Source organism: Cherax quadricarinatus, chromosome 40, assembly GCF_038502225.1.
Source record: "Cherax quadricarinatus isolate ZL_2023a chromosome 40, ASM3850222v1, whole genome shotgun sequence".
In the NCBI taxonomy this organism is placed as follows: Eukaryota; Metazoa; Arthropoda; class Malacostraca; order Decapoda; family Parastacidae; genus Cherax; species Cherax quadricarinatus.
The window spans coordinates 10131401-10146805 of NC_091331.1; the positions used below are offsets into that span (position 1 = coordinate 10131401).

At 37.6% G+C, this 15405-nt stretch overlaps 1 protein-coding gene across 1 annotated transcript in view; it reads right to left on the reverse strand.

Annotated features, from left to right (window-relative positions):
• Positions 1-833: 833 nt before the first annotated feature.
• The window catches only part of RpLP0 (ribosomal protein LP0), a 29474-nt gene continuing 14902 nt past the window's right edge, over positions 834-15405 (reverse strand). Inside the window, exons 4-6 of the mRNA XM_053774866.2 lie at positions 11663-11848; positions 7629-7787; positions 834-1026 (exon numbers count right to left, since the gene is read on the reverse strand). Coding sequence (XP_053630841.1) covers positions 880-1026; positions 7629-7787; positions 11663-11848 — 492 coding nt within the window. The 3' untranslated portion in view covers positions 834-879. The remainder of the gene's footprint in view (positions 1027-7628; positions 7788-11662; positions 11849-15405) is intronic.

Below are 15405 nucleotides of genomic sequence, written 5' to 3' on the forward strand. Positions count from 1 at the left end.
TGCATTCACTTCCTCCATCTCCCTCCCTTCAATCTTACCATTGACCAGACTTTGTTACCCTAATCACCTTGGCCTTTTCTATGTACACTTTTAATTTCTACCTTTACATTCTTGTTCTTAAAAACTGATTGGAAATAATGGGGAGAGGAAGGACTGAGGCCCCAAAAGGGCTTATGCAATATAATGCAGTCACAAAAATGGAGACTTGAACTGGGTAATTCAGAGGTGGAAGTACTAAACCCATATAAGGATGTGATGGTTGCAAGAATACAACTGTAGTAGTCATTGGAGACATGTATTGATAATCGTTGCAGCCCGGCCTATATGTCTGCCTATCCCTGGCTTGGTCGAGAGAGAGGTAGAGGGCTCTGAGGGATGGCCTATGTGCAAGGGGGTCACACGACTCAAGGCATGGCCAGGGAGCCTCCCTATAAAATGGGGTTATCACAGTTTATACTACACAAGTATTAGACTGTTAACATCACCTGGGAAAATGGGAGGCAATAAAGTTCAATTCAAGGAATTTGAGCCAAAGTCTAATCCTTTGGATAAACAGCCTCTCACTGGGATCAGGGAACCTTCCTTGAGATGTGAGTAATGTAATTAGTAGTAGTAGATGTAATCTGCTGACCATGGAAGCAATTGTCAAATTGATGTGTAGAGCAGTAATATGACGATTGACAACTATGGGTGGTCATCAATTTTTAAGGAAGTACTATCATTTACAAAACCTGTTAGTTGGCAAAGAGAGGTCTAAGTAGGTAGTAATGACATTCTGCAAGCAACGTCATAAAATTACTGTCTGACAAATATAGGATGAAGAAAAAGAAAACTTATTACTTCATTTCATTTATTCAAAACTGACTCCATAAATGGTGTCTAGTCAAAAAGACCCATACCAAAGTCTTCATCGGATTCCTCCTCTTCCTCCTCTACCTTAGCAGCTTCTTTAGGAGCAGCAGCAGCAGCAGGAGCAGCAGCTGCTGCTGCAGGTGCAGCAACAGCAGCAGCAAACTTACTTGGGTCCTGCAGAAAAAAAAGTAAGAATAATTTTGAAGGCAGTCATATAACAGTAAAAATTACTATACCTTCATTGCTAACTACAAATTCCGGAGACGATGCTTAAATTTACATTTTATTAATGACAGTCTGTAGTAATTAGTCCCTGGCTCCCTTTCTATATCTCAGCAACAAAACTGAATAAACAAAATATTTAAGAAAAAATATTTCTATTCTTGATACACTATTATTAGATTAGCATAAAACAGTAAGGTAGTCTGTATAGAACAACATTACACTCAAGTCAGTGCCACACACTAAAATTTTTCTCAGGCTTACCTTGTTAGTATCATCTTATTACATTTTTAACAGTTTGGTCATCATTATATTATGGCATACTGTACTTAAATTCACACATTCAAGTATTAGTGCTAAGCCAGGAAGTCATGGCATTTGTCCACAACAGAAATGCAAACGTTGTGTGTTATATTTTTAAAAAATGCAGTATATAATTCAGCAAGCACTATATATAGTAATACATAAGATACATTTTAGTTACTGTCAACCAAACTAGACAAGAAAGAAAAAAGATCAGCATAATCATAAAATGAAGAAAGATATTTTAGAACATGCAGAAGCTAAACTGCAGTAAGGATATGCCATCTAGTACCAGACAAAGTGAACATTCAGCATCCTCTTTAGTAGTTCCCAAAGAAGTCCTAGATCAGCTGGCTATGAACAACATCCTTCAAATTCTGGACCGGCTTTTGAATGTCTAGACTTACAACACGTAAGCACACCACTCATAAAAATAAAATCTTTAAGGTCAATTAAATACAAAAGGTAGATGGGTTCTATAACAGCATTATGAACCCTCTTCTCCCTCAGTGATAGGTAGTGTACCTGATAGATAACCTTTTGTTTGTCAACAGGTTAACAAAATTCCTCAAGAGCTCCCACCAGGCAGAGGTACTCTCACTCTGCTGAGTGATGAAGCCAGTGACTGCTTCAACTTCTGGAGTTTCAGTAAGGTGAAGAGAAACCAGCACCCAAAGGAGGTGGGACCCTTCCCAGCTAAAGATGAAATGCATAGCCTGTTGCCTGGGTGTAAGTGGTACACCAGCCTTCTGGTATCATTAATGCTGACTTGCCTGTACAATGTGCAAGAGCATACTCCCTGTTGCATATGCTACATAATACCAAATGTTTGTCTTATGTGGCATCTCTCCACAATTGAAAGACTGCACCATCCCCATACAGAGGGCCATTTTCTGATTTGAATACTATATCTGAATGGAGGTAAAGCCTCATCCAGTCAGACATCTGGAATAGGAAGCCCACTGAAAACAAGGTTTTAGCTATGTTCATATCCATGCAGTTTTGAGGTTTGGAGCTGCAGTCAAAAGTAGGAAGAATGAAAAGGTTACCCCACACAGAATGATAAATAAAAGAGTAATCAATAATCTATCGCCAAATCTCAGTACCTCACAGTCTTCAAGGAGAGAATCGAAACAGAATATACAACCTGTGTGGGTAATTGCATCCCTCAAGAATACTTGATAAATTACTTGCATTCCAAATACTGTAATATATGAACAAAGATAATATATTCTTAAAGTGCTCAGAAAACAAATGCAATATTTGGTTAAATAAGATAAGAAATATTCCCTTCCAGGTGTTAATGTACTGAAATATAAACAGGGAAAACTGGGAGACATGAGGCAGGGTAATGTAAATACAATAATGCAGTGAAAAATCATTTTAAATATTCAGAACTCAGAAATTTTACAGGAAAAAATTAACCCTTAAACTGTCCAAGTGTAGATCAACGTTCACGTGTGTAGCACTCCCTTCGTAGATCTACGTTTTATTTTACATGCCTTCAACCTTGGCACGATAAGCCTGAGTTGCCTAGACATGAGAGAATGAGTGTGCATTCAGTGTGTGCAGTATGACAAAATTCGGGGATGCCGGGAAAAATGTGCTCTTCATTTGAGAGAGAGAAAAAAAAAATCCCCAAAATATGCAGAGCAGTACGCATGTGAACGTTCATCTACGTGTGGACAGTTTAAGGGTTAACAAAGATTTATGCTGACAATTATTTTCATGGGGAAATACTAAATCTAATGGGTTCCAACAGAACCTGGGGAATGGTAGGAAATTAGAACTGATTTGAAGAAGGGAAGGGTAACTAATTTTTTCTATGAAGATACATTTCATCAGCATCATAGCACCACCTTGATGGGCAAATACAAATTAATAATGCTTTACTCATTAACCCTTCAATTGTGGGATAGTCTGAAAAAAAAAATTCCTGTGCATGTTGAAGATTCTGGAAAATAAAATTTTCTTACAGATCTATAGAACTTACTTTTCTAAACCGAATAAGGCTAAAATAAGTGAAATCTTATGAAAACTTAGAATTTTATGGTGTGTTGAAGTTGGTGAAAAAATTATCTATAATCAGCAACAGTGGCATTACAGCACCAGCAATGTTTACATTTTACAATTTATTGACACTAATACAGTGGACCCCCGGTTAACGATATTTTTTCACTCCAGAAGTATGTTCAGGTGCCAGTACTGACCGAATTTGTTCCCATAAGAAATATTGTGAAGTAGATTAGTCCATTTCAGACCCCCAAACATACACATACAAACGCACTTACATAAATACACTTACATAATTGGTCACATTCGGAGGTAATCGTTATGCGGGGGTCCACTGTATATGATTTTTTTAATTGCTTTTAATGTTTAATGCTATATATACTAGTTTTTTATAATACTCATGTGTTTCAAAGTGTTTCAGCATTTCAAACTTTGCTTCACTTGGAATAATTGGAATATAAATGGTATGTTTTTTTTTTTTTAATATTTTGGTCTTGTAAGGCTATGTACAAGGAATATTTATAACATTACAATTGTTTCAGAGAATAATACTCCTCAAAACATGGAAATAAGTAATACTGACTGACTTTACTAGGCTATATAAATTATATACATACTTTATACAGGAGCATGGGGCTAGTAACCCCTTCTGTATAAATTACCCGTTTCCCACCCTGCCTCGGCGGGATATGGCCGATTCGTTGAAAAAGAAAATACATTACAATTGTTATTGTTTTTTACTATTTTGTTCTTCAAAGGCTATGTATAATGAAGGTGCGTGAATTCTGTAGTTTTATAACTGTAGTGTGAGCACGCTTCTGGCAAGACAGTGATGGAGTGAATGATAAGGAGTTTTTCTTTTTTCGGGCCACCCTGCCTTGGTGGGAAACAGCCAGTGTTAATAAAAAAAAAATTATAATATTACAATTATTTCAGAATGTATTACTTATCAAAACATCAAAATTCTTCACATTGTTTGACTTTACTGGGTTGTATCTAGTGTGTTTTGTGGCTTAATTCCTGTTAGTATCATGAAACTGTAATAAATATGGAGTGAATAAGTCATCTTTGAGCTACTTGCACACCCCGTTTGAACATAAGAACATAAGAACGAAGGAACACTGCAGAAGGCCTACTGGCCCATGCGAGGCAGGTCCAAGTCCCTACCGGCTTAAGCCAATGCACCCAACCTAGTCAGGTCAGGTCACATTGACTTAAGGGAGGAACACGGCAACCGACCTGTTAGCACAAGCTGTCAGGTCCAACTCACACCCACCCACATCTACTCATGTATTTATCCAACCTATTTTTAAAGCTACACAACGTTCTGGCCTCTATAACGGTACTTGGGAGTTTGTTCCACTCATCCACAACTCTATTACCAAACCAGTACTTTCCTATATCCCTCCTGAATCTGAATTTTTCCAACTTAAAACCATTGCTGCGAGTCCTGTCTAGGCTAGATATTTTCAGCACACTATTTACATCCCCTTTATTTATTCCTGTCTTCCACTTATAAACCTCAATCATATCCCCCCTAATTCTACGTCTTTCTAGAGAGTGCAGTTTCAGGGCCCTTAGTCTATCCTCATAGGGAAGGTTTCTGATACATGGGATCATCTTTGTCATCCTCCTTTGTACATTTTCCAGAGAATTTATATCCATTCTGTAATACGGTGACCAAAACTGTGCAGCATAATCTAAATGAGGCCTAACCAAGGATGTATAGAGTTGAAGAACAACCTGAGGACTCCTATTATTTATGCTTCTTGATATGAAGCCAAGGATTCTATTAGCTTTATTGCGAACACTTATGCACTGTTGTCTTGGTTTCAGATTACTGCTAACCAGAACTCCTAAATCTTTTTCGCAATCCGTAATATTAAGATCTACATTATTTAGTTTATATGTGGCATGGTTATTGTCCTGTCCAACATTTAGAACTTTGCATTTGTCTATATTAAACTGCATCTGCCACTTCTCCGACCACTGCATCAGTCTATTCAAATCCTCCTGGAGTGCTCGAATGTCCTCGTCAGAATGAATTCGACGGCCTATTTTGGTGTCATCGGCAAACTTGCCGATGTCGCTCTTTATGCCCTCATCTATGTCGTTTATGTAGATTGTGAACAGCAGGGGGCCCAACACTGACCCCTGTGGAACACCGCTCGTGACGCCTCCCCACTCTGACTTCTCCCCATTTATGCAAACTCTCTGCTGCCTATTTGTCAACCATGCCTCTATCCAGGAAAAAATTTCTCCTCCTATTCCATGTGCTTTAATTTTCCTCAATAGTCTCTGATGTGGGACCCTGTCAAAAGCCTTACTGAAGTCCATATACACAATATCATATTCATTACCATGATCTACCTCCTCAAATACCTTAGTGAAAAAAGTTAATAAATTCGTAAGGCAGGAACGCCCCTTTGTAAAACCATGCTGAGATTCGTTGATTAATTTATGCTTTTCAAGGTGGCTACGAACTGCCTCGGCAATTATTGATTCCATAAATTTTCCCACTATGGAGGTTAGGCTTATTGGTCTATAGTTCGAAGCTAAGGACCTGTCACCTGTTTTGAAAATAGGTATCACATTTGCCATTTTCCACTTATCTGGCACCATGCCAGTTTGTAGTGATATGTTGAAAAGATTAGCCAAAGGTGTGCTAAGCTCCTCTTTACATTCCTTTAGAACCCTTGCATACAGTTCATCAGGGCCTGGGGATTTGTTAGGTTTTAATTTATCTATTTGCCTAAGGACCATGTCACTTGTGACCCTAATAGTGCACAGTTTATTATCGTCCTGTTCTACATAATTTATCATTACTGGAATATCGCTGGTATCCTCCTGTGTAAAAACTGAGAGGAAGTATGTGTTAAAAATTCTACACATTTCCTTATCACTGTCAGTGAGCTGACCCGAGGAACTTTTGAGTGGGCCTATCTTGTCCCTGATCTTACTTCTGTATACCTGAAAGAATCCTTTTGGGTTAGTCTTCGATTCTCTTGCAACTTTAACCTCATAATCTCTTTTTGCTTTTCTAATTCCCTTTTTTATTTCTCTCTTTAACTGAATATATCGATTTCTTAATTGCCCCTCTCCTCTTTTGATTTGCCTATATATGCCTCTCTTTTGACCAATCAGATATTTTAATCTATTGTTCATCCATTTAGGATCATTTTTGTTTGATCTGATTTCCCTATTTGGAACATAATTTGACTGAGCAGCTAGAACTATGCCCTGGAAAGCATCATATCGGCAACCATCACCACCTACCTGACCCCTAGTCAGGTCATTCCAGTTCAGCCCACCTAAGTAATTTTTCAGTCCTATGAAATCAGCCAAGCGAAAGTCAGGGACGGAGACTTGATTGCCATTATTAGGGGAATTCCATGATATGTTAAAACTGAGTGATTTGTGATCACTCTCCCCAAGCTCATCATTAACCTCAAGATTATTAATTAGTGTTTCCCTACTGGCAAGAACCAAGTCAAGGAGGTTATTTCCCCTAGTTGGCTCTGTCACAAACTGTTTTAAAAAACAATCCTGGATCGTATCAAGAAAGTCACCCGACTCTAAATTTCCTGTCAAATTGCTCCAGTCAATCTGTCTATAGTTGAAATCTCCCATTAGCACAACATTTTCGTATGTAGATGCCTTACGAATTTCGTCCCATAGAAGTTTACTGCACTCCCTATCAAGATTTGGGGCCCTGTAAATCACACCCAAAATTAGTTTTTCTCGGCCCTCGAGAAGCTGTAACCAAACAGATTCAGTGGCTGACGCTTCTAATTTAATATCTTGTATAACACAACAATTTAAATTCTGATAGGGAAGCTGGTGGTGGAACAGCTTCTGCTTCCAGTTTACTTTTACTAGTGAGGTGTACTAGTACATTGGACATACAGTCATCCCCTCAGTAGTTAACCATGATCCATTATGTGGACCCTGCTAACCTTAGATTTCTTTTTTCAAATGTATGAATAGATGGAAGACCTAAAGAGTTTCCCTGAGGTAAAAAATATTGGTAGGCAGCAGATTTGTGGGTATGAAAAACGATGCACACTAGTATGTCGGACACAGTACCAGCCCCTGCATACTAGTACATTGGACACAGTACAGGCACCTGCATACTAGTACGTCGGACACAGTACCGGCACCTGCATACTAGTACGTCAGACACAGTTAAAGGGTTAAAACCATAAAAAGAACTTTTAGGGGCATACAAATTCACTTACCGTCAAGAACTCCTTAACAGTTTCTGCCTCCTTGAAAGTGATGTCAGTAACAGCAGCAAGTGCCAGTAGCCTCCTCATGCCATTCACAATAGAGTGGGGCACAGACACAATAGTGGGATAACCAATGGAAAGTGACAAAGCAGCCACCCTTTTTAGAGCCTGTAAGAATAAAAAAAAAAATCAGCAAGTTTATTATAAACACCCAAATAAACAACTAAAAACTACCTCAGAAAGTAGCAAGTACAATTTTTTTTTTTTTTTTTTTACAAATCTGCCATGATCTCTGAAATCATGGGGTAATATTTACTTAAGAGGTTTGTGAAAGTTTAGCAAGTATTTATGACCCTTTCACTGTCGAGACCCCTGCTCACAAACTTGCTCTCAGTGTCGAAGAATTTAAAAAAAAAAATCTTGTGTAATGGTAGAGAAACTTTTCCCAACAATAATGACACCAAAAATATGAAATTTGACGGTAAACTTACAGAATTATACTCTTGAAAATTAGTGGTCTCGGCGATATTCATGCATCGGCAATTTTGCCCAATTTGAGCCCTATTTTTGGCCAATTCCATTGTTCCAGTCAACCAAATTCATAGCTATTTCACTAGAACTCTTTGTTCTATCGATTCAGTACAAGAAAGCACCCACTTACCAATTTCAACTACCCAATAAAGTGATCAGAAATTGGTAATTTGGCCAATTTCATACACAATTCAAGTAAGGCCAATTTCAAAACAGGGTCCAGAATTAACAATACAAACATTTCTAGCACTAAAATAACATTTTCTCTGTTCATTAGTCACGTCTCCAGGCCCCTCTTATATTATGCTTGCCTTTCATTTTGAATTTTTATTCACAATAAATATAAGGTTTACCATTATGCAGACTACTGCATTATTGTAAAAATGGTATAAATAATATCAGTGCATTTGTAAAAGTATATCTGACCCACGAGTTGATGTGTACTGGACGTATGACAACATTTGTTTACTCTTTAACCCTTTGACTGCTTACGCCATATAAATACGTCTTACATGCCACTGTTTCTGACGTATATATACTCAATAATTCTAGCGGCTTCAAATCAAGCGGGAGAAAGCTGGTAGGCCCACATGTGAGAGAATGGGTCTGTGTGGTCAGTGTGCACCACATAAAAAAAATCCTGCAGCACACAGTGTGTAATGAGGAAAAAAAACTGATCGTTTTTTTTGGATTAAAACGCCGACTTTGAGGTGTATTTTCGTATAGTATTTATCGTTGTATTCGCGTTTTCATGGTCTTAGGTAATAAAATGGAAAACACATTACAGAAATAGAGATGATTTTCATTATTCTGACGATGAAAACGACCTTGAAACTGAGCTCAAAGTAGCGGAAATGTTCGATTTTTACCAATGTTCAGGAGTAAACAAATCACACCACACATCCAATACACGTCACCTGGGGAGTCTAATATTCTTTCACTAGTGCACTGATATTATTTATACCATTTTTACAATAATGCAGTAGTCTGCATATCAGTAAATTTTGTATTTTTTTTTGTATGAATAAAAAATCAAAATAGAAAGCAATAATAATATAAGAGGGGCCTAGAGATGTGACTAATGAACAGACTATACGTTATTTTAGTGTCTACCTTGTTTATTCTGGACCCTATTTTGAAATTGGCACCTTTTTTAATTTGCGTGAAATTGGCCAAATTGCCAATTTCTGACCACTATATTGGGTAGTTCAAATTGGTAAATGGGCGGTTTCTTGTACTCAGCTGATAGATAAAATGGAGTTCTAAAGAAATAGTTACGAGTTTGGTCAACTGGAACAACGGAATTGGCTGAAAACAGGGCTCAAAGTCGGTGAAATCGTCGATACGCACATGTCGCCGAGACCGCTAACTTCGCGGGGGCGTAACTCCGTGAGTTTTCGACCAAATTTCGAACTTTTGGTGTCATTACCACCTGGAAAAGATTTTCTATCATTTCATAAGGAAAAATAATTTTTTTTTTTAAATTTATCGACATAGAATGACAGTTTCAGAAAGGGCCCTGCGACAGTCAAAGGGTTAACACTGGCAAAAATCGAACATTTCTGCTATTTTGAGCTCAATTTCAAAGTACTTTTAGTCAGTAAACATTCAAAATCATCTCTATTTCTGTAATATATTTTCCATTCCAACAAATGATACCAAGAAAACGGGAATACAGCTATAATTACCATAAAAAAATACACCACAAAATTTGGTGCTTTAAACCATGAACACTGAGGGTTTTCTTCTCATTATGCACTGCGTGCTGGAGGATTTTTTTTATATTGCGCACACTGACCACTCAGACCCATTCTCTCATATGTAGGCCTACCAACTTTCTTCTACAAGACTGGAAGCCGCTAGAATTTTGCCATAATATTACAGCACCAACACTGGCTTGCAAGCCGTAATATTACGGCACTGACAGTGAAAAGGTTAAGTGTTCATTATTGATTGGGTTGTACAATGAAGATCATTTTAATTGCTCAACCTGGATAAAAATGGTGGATACTGTATTATACATATATTTAAAAAAATAAAAAGTAACAATACTGTGGCTGGAACAATACACAAAGAACCTACACTTAGGGGATTGAAACTTATGACAACATTTCAGTCCAACTTGGACCGAAATGTGCAGGTTATCGTATTAACCTTTAAACTGTCCAAATGTAAATCTACATTCGGAGCACTACGGGAGTGAATGTAGATCTACATTTGGACAGTTTAATGGTTAAAAATATTTTTTTGAATATTGCAGGCAACTCAATGCAGCCTAATGCAATATAACCCATCTAATTAGACCTAGCCTATGATTAATAAACATTGGCACTCTCAATTTTGTCAAAATACACAGCTGAAATGCACATTTATTTAGTACACAAAGATAGCAAATTATGTTTTAAAAGGTAAATTCATGTGAATTAGAATCACTAGACATTACTCAAGTCTGGGTATTAGAACCGTTTTATCGCTGAACTGATAAGTAGTCCCCAAGTATGAAAGTGTCAATTTGAAAAGCCAAATTTAAAGCAGGGCCACATTTTATAATGATTGATATTAACATTATACTTATAACATTATAATATGGTAAAATAATTATACTGTAAGTCAAAAGATGTAACAGGTAAATGGTTCAAGTTCTGTTATAGATAAAAATACTATTTCAATTTTTATGAAATATACGAGACTATAATGGAAAGATAAATAAAATTTTAATGTAATTACTAATTGACAGTAAATAGGGTGCTACTAGGATAAACTGGCCCTGACCTGAAGTGAGAGGGGGTTGTTAGAGGTGGCAATAAGGTTTTGGTGTAAAATAGCTTTAAATATTTTGTAATTGTTGATACTAAGTATGGAACCTACATAAAAGTGAATTCATAATTTCATGCCGTATCCATTTTCTAGGAGGGCCACACATGACCATCGGGCCTCAGGTTGGGGACCCCTCCCTTAGAGTTAAATTTTAGGAAATAAATCCATCCTCTCATAAAAGTATTTCATGTGGCTAACATTTCCCAAATAAACTGTCTGAATAAGAAATACATATTTTTCCAAAAGTATGGAGAACTTACTTTTATTTTAAAAAATAAAACAGTTCAGCAAGCTCCTAAATTATTAGTCAAATCTTGCATTTTTGTTGACTACCTTTGAGAGCTAACTCCATAGTGATACTACATACTACGAAGACTAGAAGCAGTTTGAAATCAATTTGTAGTGTACATATTATGACAAATTAAGTAATGAAGAAACCAGAAGAATGCATGGCAATGTGAAAGAATGGTTACTGACATTCTGTGCTCATGATAAATGAGTGAAATCAGATACAGTACTGAAGACTTACTGAGAAGGTGATGCAGAGGATGTATTAGGGGTAGGTAACAGCAATGGAAATTTTTTTTTAATGTAACTAAGCAATGTAAAATACTAAGTTTTAACTCAAATAAAAAAAAAAAAGTCGGGTCCTATGCACCATATGTAATGAAAACAGTCGAACAGAAACTGCTCACCTCCTCGAATGTCTTGTTAAGATCTTCATCAGTAATATCCAACACTTTAGGAGAAAAGACTGTTCCTTGATCGTAAACTTGCTCCACAATCAAACCATAGGTGAAAGGGGATACATTCAACATGTTGAGAAGTGTGGCCTCACTGGCACCCACCTTGTCCCCTTCTTTCATTAACTGCACATCATTCTGAAAGGTGAAATTAATTGTGGTAATTTTCTTTCATGTACAGAGAATACATATAATACAAATTATCTTAATATCAGTTACTTATAGACATAATCTTGGTTCAGGAACACATCTGTGCATTCAACAACCACGTTACCAACCAAATGGCTGAAAACTTTACTTCAGTGCTACTGGATGACTTAACCCCTCGACTGTCGCAACCCCAAATTCTTAGGTGTCTCCCGATGTCAAAAATTTTTTGAAGGGGAAAAAAAAAAAATTCTTATGAAATGATAGAGAATCTTTTCCCGATGGTAATGACGCCAAAAGAATGAAATTTGGTGGAAAACTTACAGAATTACGCTCTCGCAAAGATAGTGACCTCGGCGATATTTACGAATTGGCGATTTCACTCACTTTGAGCCCTATTTTCAGCTAATTCCATTGTTCCAATCGACCAAACTCGTAGTTATTTCTTTAGATCTCCATTTGTTCTATCGACTGAGTACAAGAATCTGCCCACTTAATGATCTCAACTACCCAATAATGTGGTCAGAAATTTGCAATTTGGCCAATTTCACACAAATTAAAAAATATGCCAATTTCTAAAATAACATTTTCTTTGTTCATCAGTCACATCTCCAGGCCCCTCTGATATTACTCTTGCTTTCTATTTTGAATTTTTATTCAAACAAAAAATAGAAGATTTACTGTTATGCAGACTACTGCAATATTGTAATAAATGTATAAATAATGTCAACCCATTATGACTGCATATTAGAATGGCTAGATGGACATTTATTGGACAATGTTTTCAACTGATAAATCCATTCGTTCCCAAGGCTTTCTTAACTTTTTTATCTCACTCCAATTTTTTTCTTATTTTCATCAAAATTTCTTGACAGTGCCTCTCCCACTCTTATCATCTGCTCTCCTTTTGCACTTTCTCACCACTCTCTTCACCTTTCTTTTACTCTCCATATACTCTGCTCTTCTTATAACACTTCTGCTTTGTAAAAACCTCTCATAGGCTACCTTTTTCTCTTTTATCACACCCTTTACTTCATCATTCCACCAATCACTCCTCTTTCCTCCTGCACCCACCCTCCTATAGGCACAAACTTCTGCCCCACATTCTAATACGCATATTTAAAACTATTCCAACCCTCTTCAACCGCCCCACTATTTATATTTGCACAAGCCCACCTTTCTGCCAATAGTTGCTTATATCTCACCCTAACTTCCTCCTCCCTTAGTTTATACACTTTCACCTCTCTCTTACTTGTGGTTCCCATTTTCCTTTCATACCATCTAACTGTAGCTACAACTAAATAACGTAGTGTAGCCCAGGGGGTCTACACTATACAGCCAGGAGGAGAGAGGGAGTTGGGGATTCCCAACTCCCTCTCCCCTCCTGCCTTCTTCAATACACCAATAAGAGCCTTCAATAATGGTATGTAATGTTCATTTATCATTAAAATTTGTGCTTTATATTTATTTCTCATGGTTTTCTGCATGTAAAGCTATAGTTAATCTTTAACCCTTAAACTGTCCAACCAGATCTACATTCACATGCGTAGTGCTCCAAAAGTAGATTATGTTTTTTACATATTTTCAAATACACACAAAAAAAAAATGTAGATCAAAGTTTTTTACACATTTTCAAAAGTATAAAAATAAAAGATCTACCTTTTTTACATACTTTCAAATGTTGAAAAAACGTAGATCTACGTTTGGACAGTTTAAGGGTTAAAAAATATATTTTTTTGTTAACATTTTTGGGTGTCTGAAATGAATAAATTGGAGTTACATTAATTCTTATTGGAAATATTATTTCAGTTTTCAGCCATTTTGGATATAGGCTGACCTTCTGGTTTGGATTACGGCTGATAACAGAGGGTCCACTGAGGTGTTGTGGGCGAGGGGTTTGGAATTTCAGCAAGCGTGCGTGAGCATGTTAGATAGGAGTGAATGGAGACAAATGGTATTTGGGACCTGACGATCTGTTGGAGTGTGAGCAGGGTAATATTTAGTGAAGGGATTCAGGGAAACCGGTTATTTTATATAACCAGACTTGAGTCCTGGAAATGGGAAGTACAATGCCTGCACTCTAAAGGAGGGGTTCGGGATATTGGCAGTTTGGAAGGATGTTGTGTATCTTTATACGTACAGTGGACCCCCGCATAACGATCAGCTCCCAACTCGACCAATTATGTAAGTGTATTTTTGTAAGTGCTTTTGTAGGTGTATTTTTGGGGGTCTGAAATGGACTAATCTAATTCACAATATCTCTTATGGGAACAAATTCGGTCTATAACGGCACCCAAACAGACTTCTGGATTGAAATAATATCATTATCCAGGGGTCCACTGTATATGCTTCTAAACCGTTGTGTTCTGAGCACCTCTGTAAAAACAGTGATTATGTGTGAGCGAGGTGAAAGTGTTGAATGATGATGAAAGTATTTTCTTTTTGGGGATTTTCTTTCTCTTTTGGGTCACCCTGCCTCGGTGGGAGATGGCCGACTTGTTAAAAAAAAAAAATATATATATATATATATACACCCACACCCACCCACACATGCCCCCACACACACACACCAACACCCACACACACGCTGTATCCCACCGAGATGGGGTGTCGCAAAAGGAAAAACGAAAGTTTCTCCTTTTACATTTAGTAATATATAAAGGAGAAGGGGTTACTAGCCCCTTGCTCCCGGCATTTTTGTCGCCTCTTACGACACGCATGGCTTACGGAGGAAGAATTCTGTTCCACTTCCCCATGGAGGTAAGAGGAAATAAACAAGAACAAGAACTAGAAAGTAAATAGAAGAAAACTCAAAGGGGTGTGTATATATATGCTTGTACATGTATGTGTAGTGTGACCTAAGTGTAAGTAGTAGTAGTAAGACGTACCTGAAATCTTGCATGTTTATGAGACAGAAAAAAAGGACACCAGCAATCCTACCATCATGTAAAACGATTACAGGCTTTCGTTTTACACTCACTTGGCAGGACGGTAGTACCTCCTTCGGCGGTTGCTGTCTACCAACCTACTACCTACAATATACTTATATATATATAATTTTTTTTTATTATTATCACACTGGCCGATTCCCACCAAGGCAGGGTGGCCTGAAAAAGAAAAACTTTCACCATCATTCACTCCATCACTGTCTTGCCAGAAGGGTACTTTACACTACAGTTTTTAAACTGCAACATTAACACCCCTCCTTCAGAGTGCAGGCACTGTACTTCCCATCTCCAGGACTCAAGTCCGGCCTGCCGGTTTCCCTGAACCCCCTTCATAAATGTTACTTTGCTCACACTCCAACAGCACATCAAGTACTAAAAACCATTCGTCTCCATTCACTCCTATCAAACACGCTCACGCATGCCTGCTGGAAGTCCAAGCCCCTCGCACACAAAACCTCCTTTACCCCCTTCCTCCAACCTTTCCTAGGCCGACCCCTACCCCGCCTTCCTTCCACTACAGACTGATACACTCTTGAAGTCATTCTGTTTCGCTCCATTCTCTCTACATGTCCGAACCACCTCAACAACCCTGTCAATTGT